Raw genomic sequence first — 16,700 nt, 5'->3', positions numbered from 1 at the left:
AAATCAAAGCATCATGTGAGAGGGAAACACTGCACAGCAGAGTGCGTTCTTCCTTGTGACCGGTGATGGATGGTCGTACGTGTGTCCACCTGGCCAGCAGGTCCTGTGGGGAGGGCACTAATCCTGCTTATTTGACTGGCAAGAGCTTCCTTATCTCTAATGAGGGAGGGCATTATTAGGTCTGTGGTTTGACAGGATTTACAGAGCATAATAGTTCTGCCCCTGGGTTTATAGATTTTGGCAGATTTTCAGAAGTGTGGCTCTGTTAACCGTGGTTACAGCAGCACTTCCCAAGCTCACCTCTGCTTTGGGGGGGTCTGTGGGTCGCTCAGCTCCCAGGGTCTCAGACACAGACTCTGAGCCACAGGGAAGGGAACCTGTAGCAGTAAATCAGTCCAGGTGGTGGGATGCTTGTGTGGCGTATTAACTCTGTGTAAACCCCAAACTCCTGATCCTGTTTAGGTTGGGTGATACGGGAGTGTCGGTGTCTGCGATGTTCCACAGCAGAGAGGGGCAGGTGTTCCTGCTCGCAGCTTTCGTTGGTTGTGATGACACTCAAAGATAACTCTACAATGTGGTACTTATCTTCCTGCTAAGGATTAAAGCACTGTGCGCTCATGATCTGCTGTCTGGTAGTAAGATAGAAGGGATCTGCTCCAGCCCCTCATCCTGGTGGGATGTGGCTGCTGCTGAGCAGAGTCCCAGGGGTAACCAAGGCGCATTTTTGCTGGCAGTCGCTGATGGTGACTTGGCAGCAGTGATGCTGAGCGCTCTTTGCTGTTGCCAGTGCTGTCAGTCAATACCACATTCGTTTCCTCGTAATGTTGAAACACAAAATGTCATAGTGGGTGCAAGCTGTGAGTGATGGTAAATGCCAAGTGGGGCTGTAAGTGCGTGGAGCGTCAGGGTGGTGTGAGGGGGTTCAGTGTGATGTCTGGAGCTAGAGCCTGGGGGAGGACACAGGCTTGCAGCTTCGCTCTGGCAGAAGCCACGAGCCAGCCTTCGTTGGTGGTTCTCAATCCCCAGTTTACCCATTCCCCCTGTCCTGGCTCCCTTGGGGAGCGCGTGCTCGCTGGTGGGCGAGCCTTGGCAGCGCTGTGGTCTGAGCGGTCGCGTGCTGCGTGGAGCTGGGTGCTGAGGGCAGGGAGCTCCAGCCCTGCCAGGACGAGTCAGTGCTGATAGGAAGGCTTCTCTGGGGTTTTGGGGGGGTTTTTTGTTTTTTTTTTTTTTTTTTCGTCCCCACTATTAGGCACTTTCCCTACAGACACATACTTCTTGCACCGTTGGATGCAGGACATTTCTAGTATTTTGGCCACAGACTTTGTCTCAATGAGGTATTGACTTGTGCTAATTTACATCCTGGTTTTAAGGGTCATTAAAGACAAAAAAACCATCAGGCAGGTTGTTTTCAGGAGGGGGCCATATTAGAAATAGGCTTTTCTACATGTATGAATCTCATGGGCTCGTCCTTAAAACTTACTTGAGCAAATGCCCAGGATGTCTTTGGGACACGTGGACACACCATCCCCTGGGCTGCTCGGGGCTGGCATGCCTGCTGCTGTGGGGAGCAGCTGCTGCCCGCGTGCTGCGGATGCTGGGACTCAACCCTGCTGCTAATATTAGCAGGAACGTGCCAGAGGGATGTTCACAATGTTATGTGGGTGATGTGGCTTGAATTCAATACGGTGAAAAGCCCCAGAGAGGGGATGTGCTTTGTGTTTGTGTAAGCATCTCACTTGGGTTCAGGGTCTCTCCCGTAAGCCCTGCCTAAGGGTTTGCAGGATGAGCGCTCGCTGGGGCTTACATGCATGGGAGTGGGCTGGGAGTCTGGGCGCGTGACTAATGGTCCCATGTGTGCAGAGGTTCAATGCCTGGAAAAGGAAATGCGGAAAGATCTTTCAGATTGTATCTCGGGTCATCTCAACACTAGGAGTGAAGCAAAGCTCCTGAATGTCAATTGTTGGATTTCCTGGGCTGTCCCCAAAAATTATACTGCAACGTCTCTTCAGATACTCTTTATCAGCAGCCCAGTGTGGGTAGAGCCAGTGCTGCTCTCCCAGCTGATTGATGTAGCGTGCTGCTCCGAGACAGCAAGTCACCTATGATATCCTCAAAGACAAGCTTTACAGGCACTTCAGAGAGTTTTCTCTCTTTTTCCACTCTTCCTATCTACATTTCTGAATCTGAGACAAAAGGATGGGGTGGATGGGCGTTTTCTGCCAAATCGGCGTGTGGTGGGAGAGGCAGAAGCTCTGGGGGAAGGTGCCTGTGGGAAGGCAGAAGTTGTGTCTTCCCAGAATTTGTATCTACCCCTGCAGAACTGGCCTTTCATGTGCAGAGTGGAAGAATTGCATCTGCCTTGTTACAGCAGCGGAGACCTGCTGTTGTGGGTTGATTTTTTTTCCCTATGTATATTTAGTTCCTTGGGAATAAAAAGGTTGTGAGGGAGTGGGAAAATGAAGAACAGGACGTGGATCTCTTCGTCCACGTGAGCTGGGCTCTGGGGATAGCCTCTGGCCCTGGTTAGGATGTAGGATCATCCAAAGGTCGTTGTTTATAGTCATCTTATGCAAGGAGGGCTGGGTTGCATGTCCTTGGGGATGGGCCACCACTGCAGCATGGAGCAGAGTGTCCTTGGCTCTGTGTCAGCATCGAGGGTTTCCAGTGTTGGCTGGTATGGGTGAGCTCTTGCTGTCCATTTGAGATCCGTCTTGGGCAAAGTGAGCATGGTGTTGTGCTAGTCATAAAGCAACCTTTCAAAAGTGTCTGGGTGAGAAGGGACAGAGAGATGATGAATCTTTACACCGGGGCTGGGGCAGTTACTGCTGCTGCCTGGAGGTAAGCGAAGGTTTGGAGCATGTACACCACGCTGGCTCTTCCAAGTACTCACCAGCCTCTGGGATCTTTGTAGCATCTTCCCCTTAGTAAGAGGCTCACCTAAAGTGTAATCATTCTCCTGCTTTACTCTTTGTTGATTGTGTGTTGCTGGTTTGTGGCAGTGGAGTGAGTAGGAAGCACCTCTGCAACATGCTGGGTCATGCCTAATAGATTTGAGTGACCGTGTCTACATCTCTTGGCCAGTACGTGCCAGCAAACCTGCTGCCAGGTGGGAGTCCTGGCACCTCCAGGTGTCCTGTGGTCTCACTGTCTGGGTGCTGGTTTAATTTCTGTTTTGCAGTCCTTCCTTGCAGGGAGCTGCTCAGCCTGTTTTCCCAGGAGCCAGGACCCAGACAGCAGCCGCAAAAGCCTGGACTGGGACTTGTCATAAATCCAAAGACAATAATGGAGACTTCAGAGCCCGTAATCACTCCAGATATTCATGTTTCTGACTCTAATATTTGATATTTAAGGCAATGTCTTTCAGCAGGACTATTACGCAGGCTCTTTCCCAGCCTCCCTCCCTCCTCCTCCTGCTGCAGTGAGCTCTGGCACCTTCTTGGTCTTTAGAGGTGGGACTTGGAGGCAACAAGCCAAGCGACCCTAAATCCTGATTAAGCTTGTTTGAAGCCTGTAAAATGAGTCGATGGGTCTGAGTTCAGTTCCTGAAGAGGATGTGCCTGTTTGGTGGGGGTCAGAGTCCATCAGGGGTGGGACAGGGGTGGGCTGTCATGCCCTTCAGCATGGGGCTGGGGTTGTGTCCTGGCCACCTCTCATTTCATACCTGCAGGGTATCATTTGGTCCTGGCACCATCTGCTTTACTCATGGAGGCATCAGCAGTTTGCACTCCCCTGCTGTGCAGATGCTGGTGCAGGAGTGCCGGCCTCGCTCCCTTCCCTGCTGCACAAATGGTGCTGCTGAGTAGCCGCCCTTGGGCAACCAAGGGATTTATTATTACCTTCAACTTATTCTGAAAAGCTGCCCCCAGATTAATGAGAGCTCTTATCTTCTGATGGCCGTGACTCAGGCTTTTACTGTGATTGCTTTTGTGAGGTTGCTGGACAGAGCTCAGCACTTGGGTCTGCTGAGAACACCTTCCGAGCGGTGACCCAGACACAGGGTCTGTCCAAGCTGGCTCTTGGCTGGTTTGCGTGCCGAAAGGTGAGACACCCGGAAAGTTGGGGTGGGGTACCAACCTGTTGCCTGGTGTAGGCACCACCGACGTTGGGCAGCCTCCTGTGGATTGCAGGGCAGGGGACACCATGACTGCATTGGTCTGTGCTGCCATCCTCCCAGCAGTAGAGGTGGCGGTTTGAGTAAGCATCACAAAACTGTACAGCCCCTTGCTCCTGGTGAGTTGGGTGCTCTCTGGCTTGTCCCAGCCCTGGAGTTGTGACAGGGCTTAGTGGTGAGGGCAGACAGCATCATACTGGCACTAATCCGCTGGACTGGTTTGGGAGAAAGGAGCATGGTGAAGACTGGGGTTGGGACTTCAGTGTTTCTTTCATCTGGTCGTTGGAAGTGCAAATATGGAGAAAAGTGAAAAGGATGGATTTGTTGTTTTTTTTGTTTTTAAAGCGTGTTTAGTTTACCAGGAAGGAGAAAGGAGGGTTCTGCTCTCTGCCAGCCTTTAGGACATTTGGACAACTGTTTGCATTGCAGTGCTGGGTGTCCCCTCCAACAGAGACACCAGAGCTGGCTGCAGCAGCACCAGCAATCAGCAGGCAGCACAGGCAGGGCTAGCAGGCAGCACAGGCAGGGCTAGTGAGCCTGAATGGCTCCTGGGTCCCTCCTTTAGCCACTTTTACCTTTTCCTGTAGCTTTTTAACCAGCGTGTTGCAACACCACCCATCAGTCTGTCTTCTCAAATGGAAACTTAATCACTTAATGATTTAATCACCCAGTCCCAGCCACCCAGACTGGTCGCCCACCTGGGTCACTCTCGGTGTCCCCTGCATGGGTGCTGGGAGTGGTGACTCATGGGGGTGGTGTCTGGGTGCTTCCTACACCCAGTGTGGTACCAGCACTGAAGCTGGTAGCACAGGGCAGTCTGGGGTCTGCAAGACCACCTGCATCATACTTTTGCCTTCTGGGTAATAATTTTTAGGTGTTTTAGAAATATTAGTGAACCAAACCAAATCTGCAGTCCCCTGGGAGGTGCAGAGAAGATTTATTTCTCTCCTTCCTCCTCCCCTTATGAAAGGAAACTGGAGCACAGACCAGAAGCAAAAGCTGCAGAGAGCCTGTGGCAGAGCCAGTAATACAATCTGCTGGGCTGAATACCCTGTATTTTATGTAATTTTCTGTACAAGTATGAAATGAATATAAGGGATGTAAAATATACTGGTCTGATCTGGAAGAATTTTGCTGAGGGTTAATGGTTATATAAACCAAAGTGTCATGGAGAATCAGAGCTAAAACCTTTCTAGAACTGCATTATAGGGACTGGAAGGCTGGGATTTTGAATTAATCTGAGTGTGGATTTTATTTTTTTCTATTCCTAGTCCCAATTTTGCTTTTGCATGTTCATTTCTGGTAAACGAGGGGTTTGCTGCATCGGTCTCAGGCTGTTTTGTAGCTTACTGCGTGTGAGTGAAATGCTGCTTGAAAAGCCATGGTCAGCGTCAGAGCCCTGAACTTGCATTTATCCTCAGATTTCCTCCATAACTCAGCTCTTGGTACCGTTTGCACAGCCCAGGGAGGCACTGCGTATTGACAGCACGTTGCCGGCATTACCTTCTACAGGCTATTTGTGACAGACCGTGCAATCTATTGCAACTTCATTTGAATGCTGTTTGTAAAGTCAGAAAAAGGATTTCTTTGTGCATAAACCATTCATAACCTGACCCAGAATAGTGTGAGAGTCGTGCTACAACAGCAGATTGTTGTTATATATATATTTATATATATGAGATTGTATGTATGTATTGTGACGAGGTTGGTTTATTGGTAAAAGAAGGGTGTGAAACCTCCTGGTGCAAGTGCAGGGAGGGGAGCCAGCAACCCTGACTTGACTTCTCTCTTACGTTGGATGACCAGCAGCTTTGGGAGAGGTGGTTTTAAAGTTTCCTGCCTTCATTTCTTCAGATGTAAGAGGGGACCCAAATTTCTCAGGCTGTTTTGAAGCTGTTAGTACTTGCAAAGTCCCACCAGTGTGTGTAGCATCGTTTGCTGCTCACGCTGCCAGTGCATTTCCCATCTCAGCTCCATGTTTTTGACCCCACTGAGGGGCCTGATGCAGTTGGGAGCACCTTGTTGTTGAGGATGGAATAGAGATACCCTGCTCTGGCCCTGCAGCAGGCGTGCAGCTCCCTTTCCCTTCGCTTGTGGGACCTTTAGGTTTACTATGCAGTGTATATGCACCCTGTAGATGCATGAACAACATCCTACTTGTCCCTGTAACGGAGCATTTATTTCACTAAAATGCACCCACCTCTGTTACGGATGGTGGCAGCTATTCAACAGCATCACGGCCAAACCCAGATGGCCCCATGGTAACGTGGGCAAACACACTCTTTGCACTCAAGTTGGGCCAGAAAACTGCCCTGAGCATCCTGCTGCCAGGTGACAGGGGTCTGGGAAGCTTTAAGGGCCGTGAGCAGTTAATGCTGTGTTGGGTTTCCAAGGGCTCATTGAAAGATGAGACCTGCAGCCTCCCCCTCTTTCCTCCCCGGGAACAGGAGGTGACCATCTGGTAGCAGTTTAGAGAAAGTCAGCGCTCTCAAACGGTACCATTGTATCGTGTGAAATAACGGGGCGCCTGGCTGCCCTAGTCCCATAAGGCTCTTATGTGTCAAAAAAACCCAAGAAAAGATTTCCGTGCTTAAGCAAGCAAGCAAACCTAACCCCTGGGTTACAGAGACCACATGAGGGGCAGAGGATGTTTAATGGGAAGCAGTTGGGCGCTGTGGCTGCAACAAAGTCCGAGGCTCCGATTGCGAAGCGGGTCCCGGAGGAGCCAGCATCCCTCGCTGTTTATTTTGGTCTCCTCCCGAGCTCTGTGCATAGAGGTTTCCTTGTATAAAGCATCCCCTCGACTGTTACTTGGGTATTCTGTTTAGAAAGAGAAGAAAAAAGGAGCAGATGCACCAAGGTTTTGGAAGCGGGGGGCTACAGGGGTGGCTTCTGTGAGAAGCTGCTAGAAGCTTCCCCTGTGTCCGATGGAGCTGATGCCAGCCAGCTCCAAGACGGAGCCACCGCCTTGCCAAGGCCGAGCCCATCAGCGATGGTGGTAGTGCCTCTGGGATAATGTGTTTAAGAAGGGGAAAAGTTGCTGCACGACAGCAATCGCAGCTGGAGAGAGGAGTGAGACTACGTGAGAGAAACCACTCTGCAGACACCAAGGGCAGTGAAGGGAGGGGGAGGAGGTGATCCAGGCACCGGAGCAGAGAGGTCAGTGGTGGAGCAGATCTCCACCTGCAGCCCATGGAGAACCCACAGCAGAGCAGGGGGATGCCCCAAGGAGGCTGTGACCCCGTGGGAAGCCCGTGCTGGAGCAGGCTCCTGGCAGCACCTGCGGCCCCGTGGAGAGAGGAGCCCACGCTGGAGCGGGTTTGTTCACAGGACTTGTGACCCTGTGGGGGACCCACGCTGGGGCCGTTCGTGAAGAGCTGCAGCCCGTGGGAAGGACTCACGTTGGAGAAGTTGATGGGACTGTCTTCTGTGGGAGGGACCCCACGCTGGAGCAGGGGGAGTGTGAGGAGTCCTCCCCTGAGGAGGGAGGAGCAGCAGAGACTGTGGGTGATGACCTGACCACAACCCCCATTCCCTGCCCCCCTGTGCTGCTGAGGTGGAGAAGGTAGAGAAATTGGGATTAAAGTTAAGCCCAGGAAGAAGGGAGGGTTGGGGGGAGAGTGTTTTTAAGATTTGGGGTTTTATTTTTCATTATCCTATTCTGATTTGATTGGTAATAAACTGATTTCCCCAAGTCAAGTCTGTTTTGTCTGCGATAGTAATTGCTGAGTGATCTCTCCCTGTCCTTCTCTGGACTCATGGCCTTTTGTTATATTTTCTGTCCCCTATTCAGCTGAGGAGGGGAGTGATAGAGCAGCTTTGGTGGGCACCTGGCATCCAGCCAGGGTCAACCCACCACAGCCATGGTGGACAGTGTGCCAGGTAACCCTGGTGCTTCCCACTGGGAGATGTGGAGCCCTTGGGCAGGAGCCAGAGCCCTTCATGGCATCTGGGCACCCTTGGCTTGTCTGGGACCCCCAAGGAGCGACTTGCCTTCTGGGAGAGGAGAGTGTAGATAGGAGGCCTCAACTGTGCCCCTGGCTTGTGACTTCTCTGGAAAAATCTTGGCTGTTGTATGAGCTACTGGGATTTGAACCAGACCTCTGCCCTCTCTTCCCAATTTGCAGGATTCCTAAAAAGCGGCTTTAACTGGTGTGTGTGTCCTGCTGGTGCCTGGCCGTGGGGTGACTGGGAGGACGCAGTGGCCGCGCTGTGCAGACATCCCTGGTGCTGCAGCACAAAATAAAGATGCATAAATACTTTGCTACTTCTCAGGCCCTGTACTTGCCTGGGGAGCGTTTGGGCTAGGGATCAAGGCATGCATTTCTTGCCCCAAAGAGCCTGGCTGGCAGGGACCCCATTTGTGTCAAGACTGTGGGTTTGCAGGAGCTGCTGCCGCTGTGCACAGCCAGCAGAGCTGCCTGCAGCGGGTTCCATCTCAGAAAGCCCATGCCTCCCTCGTCTGCCAGGCTTAAGATTGGTATTTTTTAAAGCTGGCTCTGCAGAGCAGGACCATGGCTACCTGATGCTGAGCAAAATGCCACTACCTCAGAATCACAGAATCATCTCGGTGGGAAAAGACTTTGAAGCTCCTCCAGTCCAACCATGAACCTCACACTGACCATTCCCAACTCCACCAGATCCCTCAGCGCTGGGTCAACCCGACTCTTCAACCCCTCCAGGGATGGGGACTCCCCCCCTGCCCTGGGCAGCCCATTCCAACGCCCAACAACCCCTTCTGCAAAGAAATACTTCCTAAGAGCCAGTCTGACCCTGCCCTGGCGCAGCTTGAGGCCTTTCCCTCTTGTCCTGGCGCTGGTTCCTTGGCTCAAGAGACTCATCCCCCCTCTCTGCACCCTCCTTTCAGGGAGTTGTAGAGGGCCATGAGGTCTCCCCTCAGCCTCCTCTTCTCCAGACTAAACCCCCCCAGTTCCCTCAGCCGCTCCCCATCAGACCTGTGCTCCAGACCCTGCACCAGCTCTGTTGCCCTTCTCTGGACACGCTCAAGTCATTCAATGTCCTTATTGTCGAGAGGTTTGCAAATGTCTGGGCCCCAAAGGGGCACCGCAGTGAGCAGATTCCACCCCAGGCACGATGGCTGTGGGCAGAGGCTGGCAGGGCAAAGGCTGCATCTGAAAGGAAGTGCTTGGAAATCTCATTTTAGTGGATTTTGGGCTTTCCCTGCTGTGGGAGGGGAGTCGCTGCCTTCAGCAATGGTGGATTGAGCCAGAGCTGCCTGAATTGGTTTGGAATCAGTTAAAAGGAAGTGCCTATCAATGCTAACACTGCTTTGTGCTCACACCCCACGGCGCACACACCTCCAGAGGAAGAGAAGGAAGGGCGATGCTCGGCACCTCCACCTCTTCCCTTGCCAGCAGATCGGATGCTGCTGGTGGGGCTGGGGAAGCCCCGCTAGCGCTGAAAATCCCCTGGAAATGATCATAGTGGGGATAACCCTGCAGCATGGCCATCCCGGACCCTGCTCGGGGCAGGGACACTGTGGCCCAGGGTGTCAGGGCCATGTGGATGTGGAGCCGGGCAGGGACTCGGAGCATTAGCCCCGACTGCCAGCGTGGGACCCCGGCACCGTGCAGGTGGGAGTGGGGTGCGGGGCCCTGCAGCGCTGCCCTGCCTTCGGCTCCTGTTGTTGTAATGAACACGCCAGCTTCCCCCCAGGAAGCCGGGAGGAGGGTCATCTGGAGCAGAGGCTGTTTACTTTCCTTTCTTGGCTCTGAGCAGGACAGGCTATTTTTAAGCTTCTTCTCTTTTTTTGAGAGTTGTTTTGCTTCCTTGTCTCTTCACTGTGCAAGGAGCAGGAGAGAGGCGATGCGGAGCAGGGGAGCTGCAGCCGTGCTGGGACCCACTGAGGACCACCACTGCTGAAGGTGGCATCCCTGACGATCATGTTCATGGCAGTGGGTCTCAGTCTGAGAGGTGGAAACACCTCCTTTCTTGTGCCTGGGATGTTTGACCTTCTCCAGACCATGCTGGACTCAGGGCAGTGGCCAAATGCACCGGCAGGACAAGCTGGGTACTGAAATCCCTGTGCGGCCAGAGGCACGAGGTGGACTGCAGAGAGCCATGGGTGGGAAAGCGCTCAGGCTGTTCCCCAGCAGATCAATGACACTGTTGGGGAGGGAATGCCACTGGGACCTGGGGGTCCTCGTGATTTTGCTGTCAGAAACTGTGCTGAACCATTTCTAACCCTCTCTTGGGGTGACGGTTCCTTGCCCAGCCCCTCAGTACCCCCTTACTGCCCGTTGGGACTGCAGCACTGGCATGGGAGGCATTATTTGGATGGCTCGAGTCTCCTGCAGCTGTAATCGTGGTTTTGCAGCTCTTCCTTAGGCTTTTTGAACCCCTTTGTGTCTGGGCTCTGACCTTTTTCTCCTTTCTGCAGCAGGGCCCAAAAAGACCTGGAGAAAAGCCATTTTTGGGTGTTGTATTCAGTCCAGCTCTTTGATAAGGGCAAGGGATGGCTGTGCTCCAGAAAGACCGCGCTGGTGACGTTGGGCAGGTTTGCCCTGGGCTTGGGGCACTTTGAGAGGTTTGAAGCCATGTGCAGCAGCTCCAGCATTGCCATTGAGTGACCCACCACCCAGTCACAGGTGCCACCATTTCTTTGGCAGTGGCAAGCGGCAGGGAGGCTCAAAGGAGCTGAGATAATGGAGATGGTTCATGCAGTGAACCCTGGAGGTCAGCAGGGCTGTCTCTGTATCCAAAGCTTGTTATTGGGTGGAAAAAAAAATCCCCACAACACTTGGTATTGAGAAATTTCCAGGGGGATGTTCATTAAGGAAAGATGCTTGCCAGTGTTTCCTTTGCTATCAGGTTCCTTGAGAGCATTTGCTTTCAAACTGTTCCTCCAGACACATCTGTCATGAGGTTATTAGGCTGCTTTTGTTGAAGGGAATAAATGGAGACTGAGCTGGCTGGCTGGAGGAGTGATGAGCAGGTTTTAAAAGCCTGATGTGGACAAAACTGAGGTCCCATCCATCACAGAGCTGGCAGTGCCTGGCCGGGCTGTGTCCTCCGCTGCTCCTGCCCGCCTGGCTTTGCTCAAGGCTGGGGAAAGGCTCCCCGTCGGGTCGTCCCTTCCGCTCCCTTTGTTTTCCTGCAAAATGCAAACTGGGCTTGACTGGTGCATTGTTTTAAACTTGGGATTTTGGGGAAAAAAATAGCTAAAATGTTGTTTTCTGGATTAAGGGTGAGATGGAGAAAGAAAACAAAAGACCGTGCTGGAGAACCTGAGCTCCAGCTCAGTTTTGGAGACCTGAGAGTTATGGACATGTCAGAACAGCTCTCAAGTGTGGGACTTTTTTTTTTTTCATTAATTGTTCAGGAGGTGCTGAGAACTGAGACGTAGACACAGACATGCAGTGCACGAGGTGTGCCAAGCACAGCCCACAGGGCAAGGATTGCTGCAGAGAGCATCTCACCTCTGTGAGAGAATGGCGACACAGCTGGGAAAGTCTCCACGGGTTTCAGAAAACAGAGCAGATAAAATGGAGGGACAAGGTCTTTATTTTTCTTTACCGCCTCCCTCCCTCCTTCTACCAATGTCTGAATATTTTTGAGATGCAGGACAGACTGTTTTGTCACTAAGTGCCCTTCATGGGGCCCCTCCTGGGTTTTACATGGTGGATGTGACATGTTGTGCTTCGGTGCTTTCCTCTGTTTGGAGCTGTAAAGTGGCCGTGCTGCTGTTTCCATCAGGAAACTGGTGATATCAATGATATTAACTGGTGATATTAATACTGGGGTGAATTGCCCTGTGCACCCCTCCCTGCCCATGCCAGCCGGGAGCCCGTCCCAGGCACCCGTTGCTTCCCAGCAGTTCCCATGCATGAACCACACCTGGGGACAGGGGTGTATGTCCATGCCCAGGTCTGTCTGTCTGTCCCTGAGCATGGAGGGGCTCCTGGGAGGGGTTTTTGCCAGGTCACTAATATGGAGCATCCTGGGGAGGCTCCTCTTTGCAGCCTCTGCTGTGCCTGTTCTGGCTGGTTTTGCAGCCTTGCATTCATATTCAGCAGTTTTCGGGTATTCCCCCCCAAAAAGGGAAAGCAGCCCAAAGCCTTTATCCTAACACTGTAACTCCTGTGTGCCTCCTCATCACGTGGCTTGTCCAACATGTGAGCTCCAGCTCCGAGGGTCTCGCTTCGCTCACCACCTCCTTTGGGACCCCCCGGAGCTGCTGCCAGGGGACGGGGCCATCGCTGTCCCCAGCCCTGCTGCCCGGGATGGAGGCACCACATCTGCTGCCTGCCCTGCCTGGAGCAGGGGGGTGGTGGGTGTCAGCAGCCACCTTTGCAATCTGCTGGCGGAGCAGAGCTGGGGCGGCTGCCACGTGGACGGCCCCCCCGTCCCGCCGGCTGGGCCCAGCCGCGCCAGATGGCTCCTCTCCGGCGAACGGATGTGTCCGAGGGATGGAGGGTCCCCAGCTCCCCAGGCCCTCTGGCCCTGTCCGGGGGGTCAGAGCAGCCCCGTGGAGCAGAGGAGGTGCTTCCTGCACGGTGGCTCTTCTCCAGCTCCGGGACATGCTGGGACGAGGGAAGGCTGTGCTCCAGTCTCTCCCCCGGCTCCTGGCGTCCTGTGCGATCTGAAGCCCAGGTTTTTAAAGGCTAAATCTCACTGATGTTATCCCGTTGATAGAGGATGGGTGGACTCATTCCTGATACTTGTGCTGGTCATTAGCAGCGTGGCTGTCATCACGCTGAGGTTGTCACCACACTGGCTCAGCCTCACCTCGTGGACGCTCCTTTGGGAGCCCAGGGCTTTGCTTCATCCTGCCCTGGGTGCTGCGTATGGGCAGCTCGTGGCATTTGGATGGGATCCAGCAGCCATTCTCTGCGTTTACCCCCTTCCTATGAAGTTCAACCTTTAATTTCTACCTTTTGTTTCCACCTGGTTGGCTCCTGTGTGGAGCAGAGAGTCTGGTGGGCTTAAGGGCATCTACTTCCTTAAAGAGGACTGGCTGGAGTGGGGTGGGAAAGGCTGTCTGGGTGACACATAGATGTCCAGGCATAAGCCAGGACATGGTCACGCAGCTCCTGGCCCTCGACTGCGTGTGGGATGGAAGCATCACTTCATGCTTTGTGACCCCAAGCTGGGGGTCTGACACCAGCGTCCATCAGGTTTCCTTAGACACCCTCCCGGCTCAGGGGGGTTTGGGGGTTTCACTCTGATGTAGCCTGCCCAGCCAGGGAGCTGTGTGTGCTGAGGGGGACCCGTGTGACGGGCAGAGGTGAACCCTGGGCACTTGTCCGAGTGCTGCTCCGCTGCGTGGGGGTACCTGTGTGTCTGCTGTGCTGCAGCTGAGAGCAAGGGCAGATCCTGCGCGGTGCTGGGGCTCGGTGAAGGCAGGATTGCTGCCTCTGCAAGCATAAATCAGAACATTCAGTTTGATGTTGCATCTGTCTCTCTTTGCCTCCTAACTTCTCAGTTGGTAAAATGGGGATGACAATATTTAGATTTTAGGATGTCCCTAAGGCCTCCCAGTCAGTCCCTTCCTTGTATCAGGTTCTCATGTCAGTGTTTTCAAAGCACTTCAGTCTTTGACTCAGGTGATCTCTAGCTTTGTTTTTAAGGATATGAGCTTCTGTGGCTGACACCTTTGGTTTTCTTGCTGCATTTATATGGATTTGATGCTCTCCTGGGATTTTTTTTCCCGTTCCCAGCTTGGATTTGGCTGGCAGTGCTCACCGGGAAGCCGGTGTTTATGTGCACATCCTTCAGATGCAAGAGGGAAAAGGAGGTGTTGGGAGTTGGATCTCTGGCTGCCTCCGAGTCCTGTGCCGTGCTCCTCTCTGCCGTGCCATGATGGGACCCTCTGCTCCCCTCTGGGCACGTGTGGGGTGCGGGTGGGATGGAGGGCAGTGCGGGGATGGTTTCTGCTCTGGAGTTGAATTTCCTGGCTCTGGTTCCAGTTTTGTTACTGGGTTTGTAACTTGTCTGAAGAGGCAGGTCCTGGCCCTCAGTCCCCACCTGCTTTAAATGGGATTATGAACCCTCAGGTGGAGGAGCAGAAATAGGGTTATGACCAGGTGGTGCCTGTAAGAGTCTCTTGACATGCTCAGGTGGATGGTAACTAAATTCTGAACTCCTTTTCATGTTTTTCAGCTCTGAAAAGATCTTTTGAGGTCGAGGAGGTAGATCAGTCTTCAAATTCCTCCACCCCACAAAGACGGACCCCAAACCCCCTGCTCAGGTCCACCGTGTCTAGCTCCACGCAGAAGTTTCAGGAACTTGGCGCCAGGAATTCGGAGCCATCCACCCGACATGCGGACCCCACGGGCCAAAGATCACCCAAGCCCCCTCTAAGGAGAGTGGAGCTCTCTGGACCCAAACTGCCCGAGCCGGTGTCCAGAAGAACAGAAATCTCCATTGACATCTCATCCAAGCAGGTGGAGAACTCCACCTCAGGGTTGTCAAGGTTTGGCCTCAAAAGAGCAGATGTGCTGGGGCACAAACCCCCCGAGCCCACCCCAAGGAGGACTGAGATCACCCTCGGCAAGCCCCAGGAGCCGGCTCTCCGGAGGGTGGAGGCGCCGGCATCAAAGATCCCTGAGATGCCCCAGCGAAGAGCTGAGACAGCCAATGCTCCTGTGCCCGACACGGCCACCAAGCGCGTGGAAATTCAGGTAGCGAAGGCTGCCGAGGTCCCAGCCCCACCGGTGCGGCAAGTGGAGAGCTCGGAGCCTCCCCTGGCCAGCCAGCCTCCCCAGGCAGAGCCAAAGCCGCAGCCGGCGCTGATGGAGAGCCCACCAAAGAGAGAAGAAGGTGAGTACAGCTCCAGGCAGCTGCTTGGCTGAGATGCTGGCTGATACCTGCCTTCGTCCCTTGCTGCGGGCTCAGGGCCCACACAGGGGTGCTGGGTGTGTGTGCTGCTCTTTCGGCTCCGGTGGTGATGCCTTTTGAGGCTGGTCTTGGATCCGTGCTCAGATGTGTTTACATACATGGCTGTTCTCCCTGGATTTATCCTGGCTGAAAGAGCTGTCAGTTTGAATAAAAAATGCTGTCAAGCCTATAAGGAAGTAAAAAAAAATGTGAAAAGCCTGGGTGCTTGCAGAAAGTGACAGTTCTGCCAGCTTGGGCCCCGTGTGTGGACCCACCCACCTGTGCAGCATCTAGAAAAGCCTCTGAAGTGTTGGAGAGGCGGTGGTTGTGGACATGTTGTTGTGATGACTTGTTGTTTAGTGTTGTTGCTTATGGTTGTGGAGCAGAAACCGCCTCTTCATTAGCAGGAGTCAGGATTTTTTTTGGCCTTGGAGCCAAAATTTAATAACATCGTGGACCAGAGCTGCTATTAAACTGGAGCCCTGGCTTATATTAGCTCTATCTTGTTTTTGATTAATCCCGTATTAAAGCCAGCTTCCCTCCCCCGCTAGCCATCATTTATTCTCCTTTATGTTTTTGAGATTTTTTTTTTTCCTCTTCTGGCCTGTTAATTATTTTTCCATTCCACATCACCCACGAGCTCTCTCCTGCAAGGGATGCAGCAGCTGGTTGGAGGGCACCCCCTCCGCACCCCACCCTGTGCCTCTCTCTGGGGGTTGTGAAATGATGTGTGGTGGCCAAGCCAGGACCTGGGAGATCCGTGCCTGGCCCTGGGGACGGACCATGTGCCCTTGTCTCTCCCCACTGTGGGATGGTCCCTTGCTCCTGCTCCATCTCCTCTCCCCAGGCGCAGCCCTGCGGTTACAGGGCAGTAACGGGGTGTGTGGAGAGGCCAGGTTTTGTTGTGTGTGTGCATGGTCTAAGATCGAGTCAGTGGTGGAGCTGATATCAAACCCATAAGACGAGTGGGTTCCTCTCACTGTGCATGTGTATGGCTTAGGTGTGGGTTTTCTGAGCTGGGTTTTAAAGAGTGGACAAACACCTCTGGCAGGTAGCAGGTTGGTCCATCTCCAGCTGAGCACAGCTGAACTCCTAAGACCCAGCCCAATGGTGGGGTTCAGCCTGGGCCTCCCTTATGGGCTCTGCCCCCAGCCGCCATGTGTAGGGTGCCCAGGAGGCCCATCTTCTCCTGTGGGTGGGTGCTCAGCCTTGTCCTGCTGTTGGGGCTGCTCTGAGCTTCCCAAGCTCTGAACCGCAGATGGTTGGACACTTTAAGAGCAGAAGACCATCTCAGCTGCTGAATCCCCCAGCTGCCTGGCACGGGGGAGGGGGAGAGCTCTTTGCATTGAAAAGGACTCCAGAAGCCCAGGACAGCTGCTGGGGCTGAGTTTTACCAAAGAGCCCAGCTGTCTGGGGTCTGCCTTGCAGAGTGAGCCAGCCCTTGCTCCTGGTACAAAAGGGGCTTTCAGTCCTCCAGGAAGAGCCAGGAGACAAAGTTGTAGGGGTAGGGAGGGCTCTGGCTCCTTCTCCCTCCATGTCAGCACAGACGTACAGCCCAGAGTTGCTGTCAGAGCCTGTGTCCCCTTCCTGCTCGTCCCCAACCTCCTCCATCGCTGTGACTCAGGGTTGCCCCGGGGTTGGTCTCACGCAAGACCCTGTTTCAGGGCACTCCTCCCCTTGGTCCACAACACCCACCCTGGGGTGATGCTGTGTGGGTGATGGCCTCTCTCCTTGTCGCTGGTGTAAGCAC

General features: G+C 53.6%; 1 protein-coding gene across 4 annotated transcripts in view; it reads left to right on the top strand.

Annotated features, from left to right (window-relative positions):
• SEPTIN9 (septin 9) overlaps window positions 1-16,700 on the top strand; it is a 144,815-nt gene that overhangs the window by 70,372 nt on the left and 57,743 nt on the right. For all 4 annotated transcript variants that reach the window (XM_074846940.1, XM_074846942.1, XM_074846939.1 and 1 more), the window contains one exon: window positions 14,234-14,893. In XM_074846940.1, the coding sequence (XP_074703041.1) occupies window positions 14,234-14,893 (660 nt within the window). The remainder of the gene's footprint in view (window positions 1-14,233; window positions 14,894-16,700) is intronic.

Source organism: Strix aluco, chromosome 21 (genome assembly GCF_031877795.1).
Source record: "Strix aluco isolate bStrAlu1 chromosome 21, bStrAlu1.hap1, whole genome shotgun sequence".
NCBI lineage: Eukaryota > Metazoa > Chordata > Aves > Strigiformes > Strigidae > Strix > Strix aluco.
The sequence above is the reverse complement of the archived record's forward strand: the minus strand, read 5'-3'. Positions and strand labels throughout refer to the sequence as shown.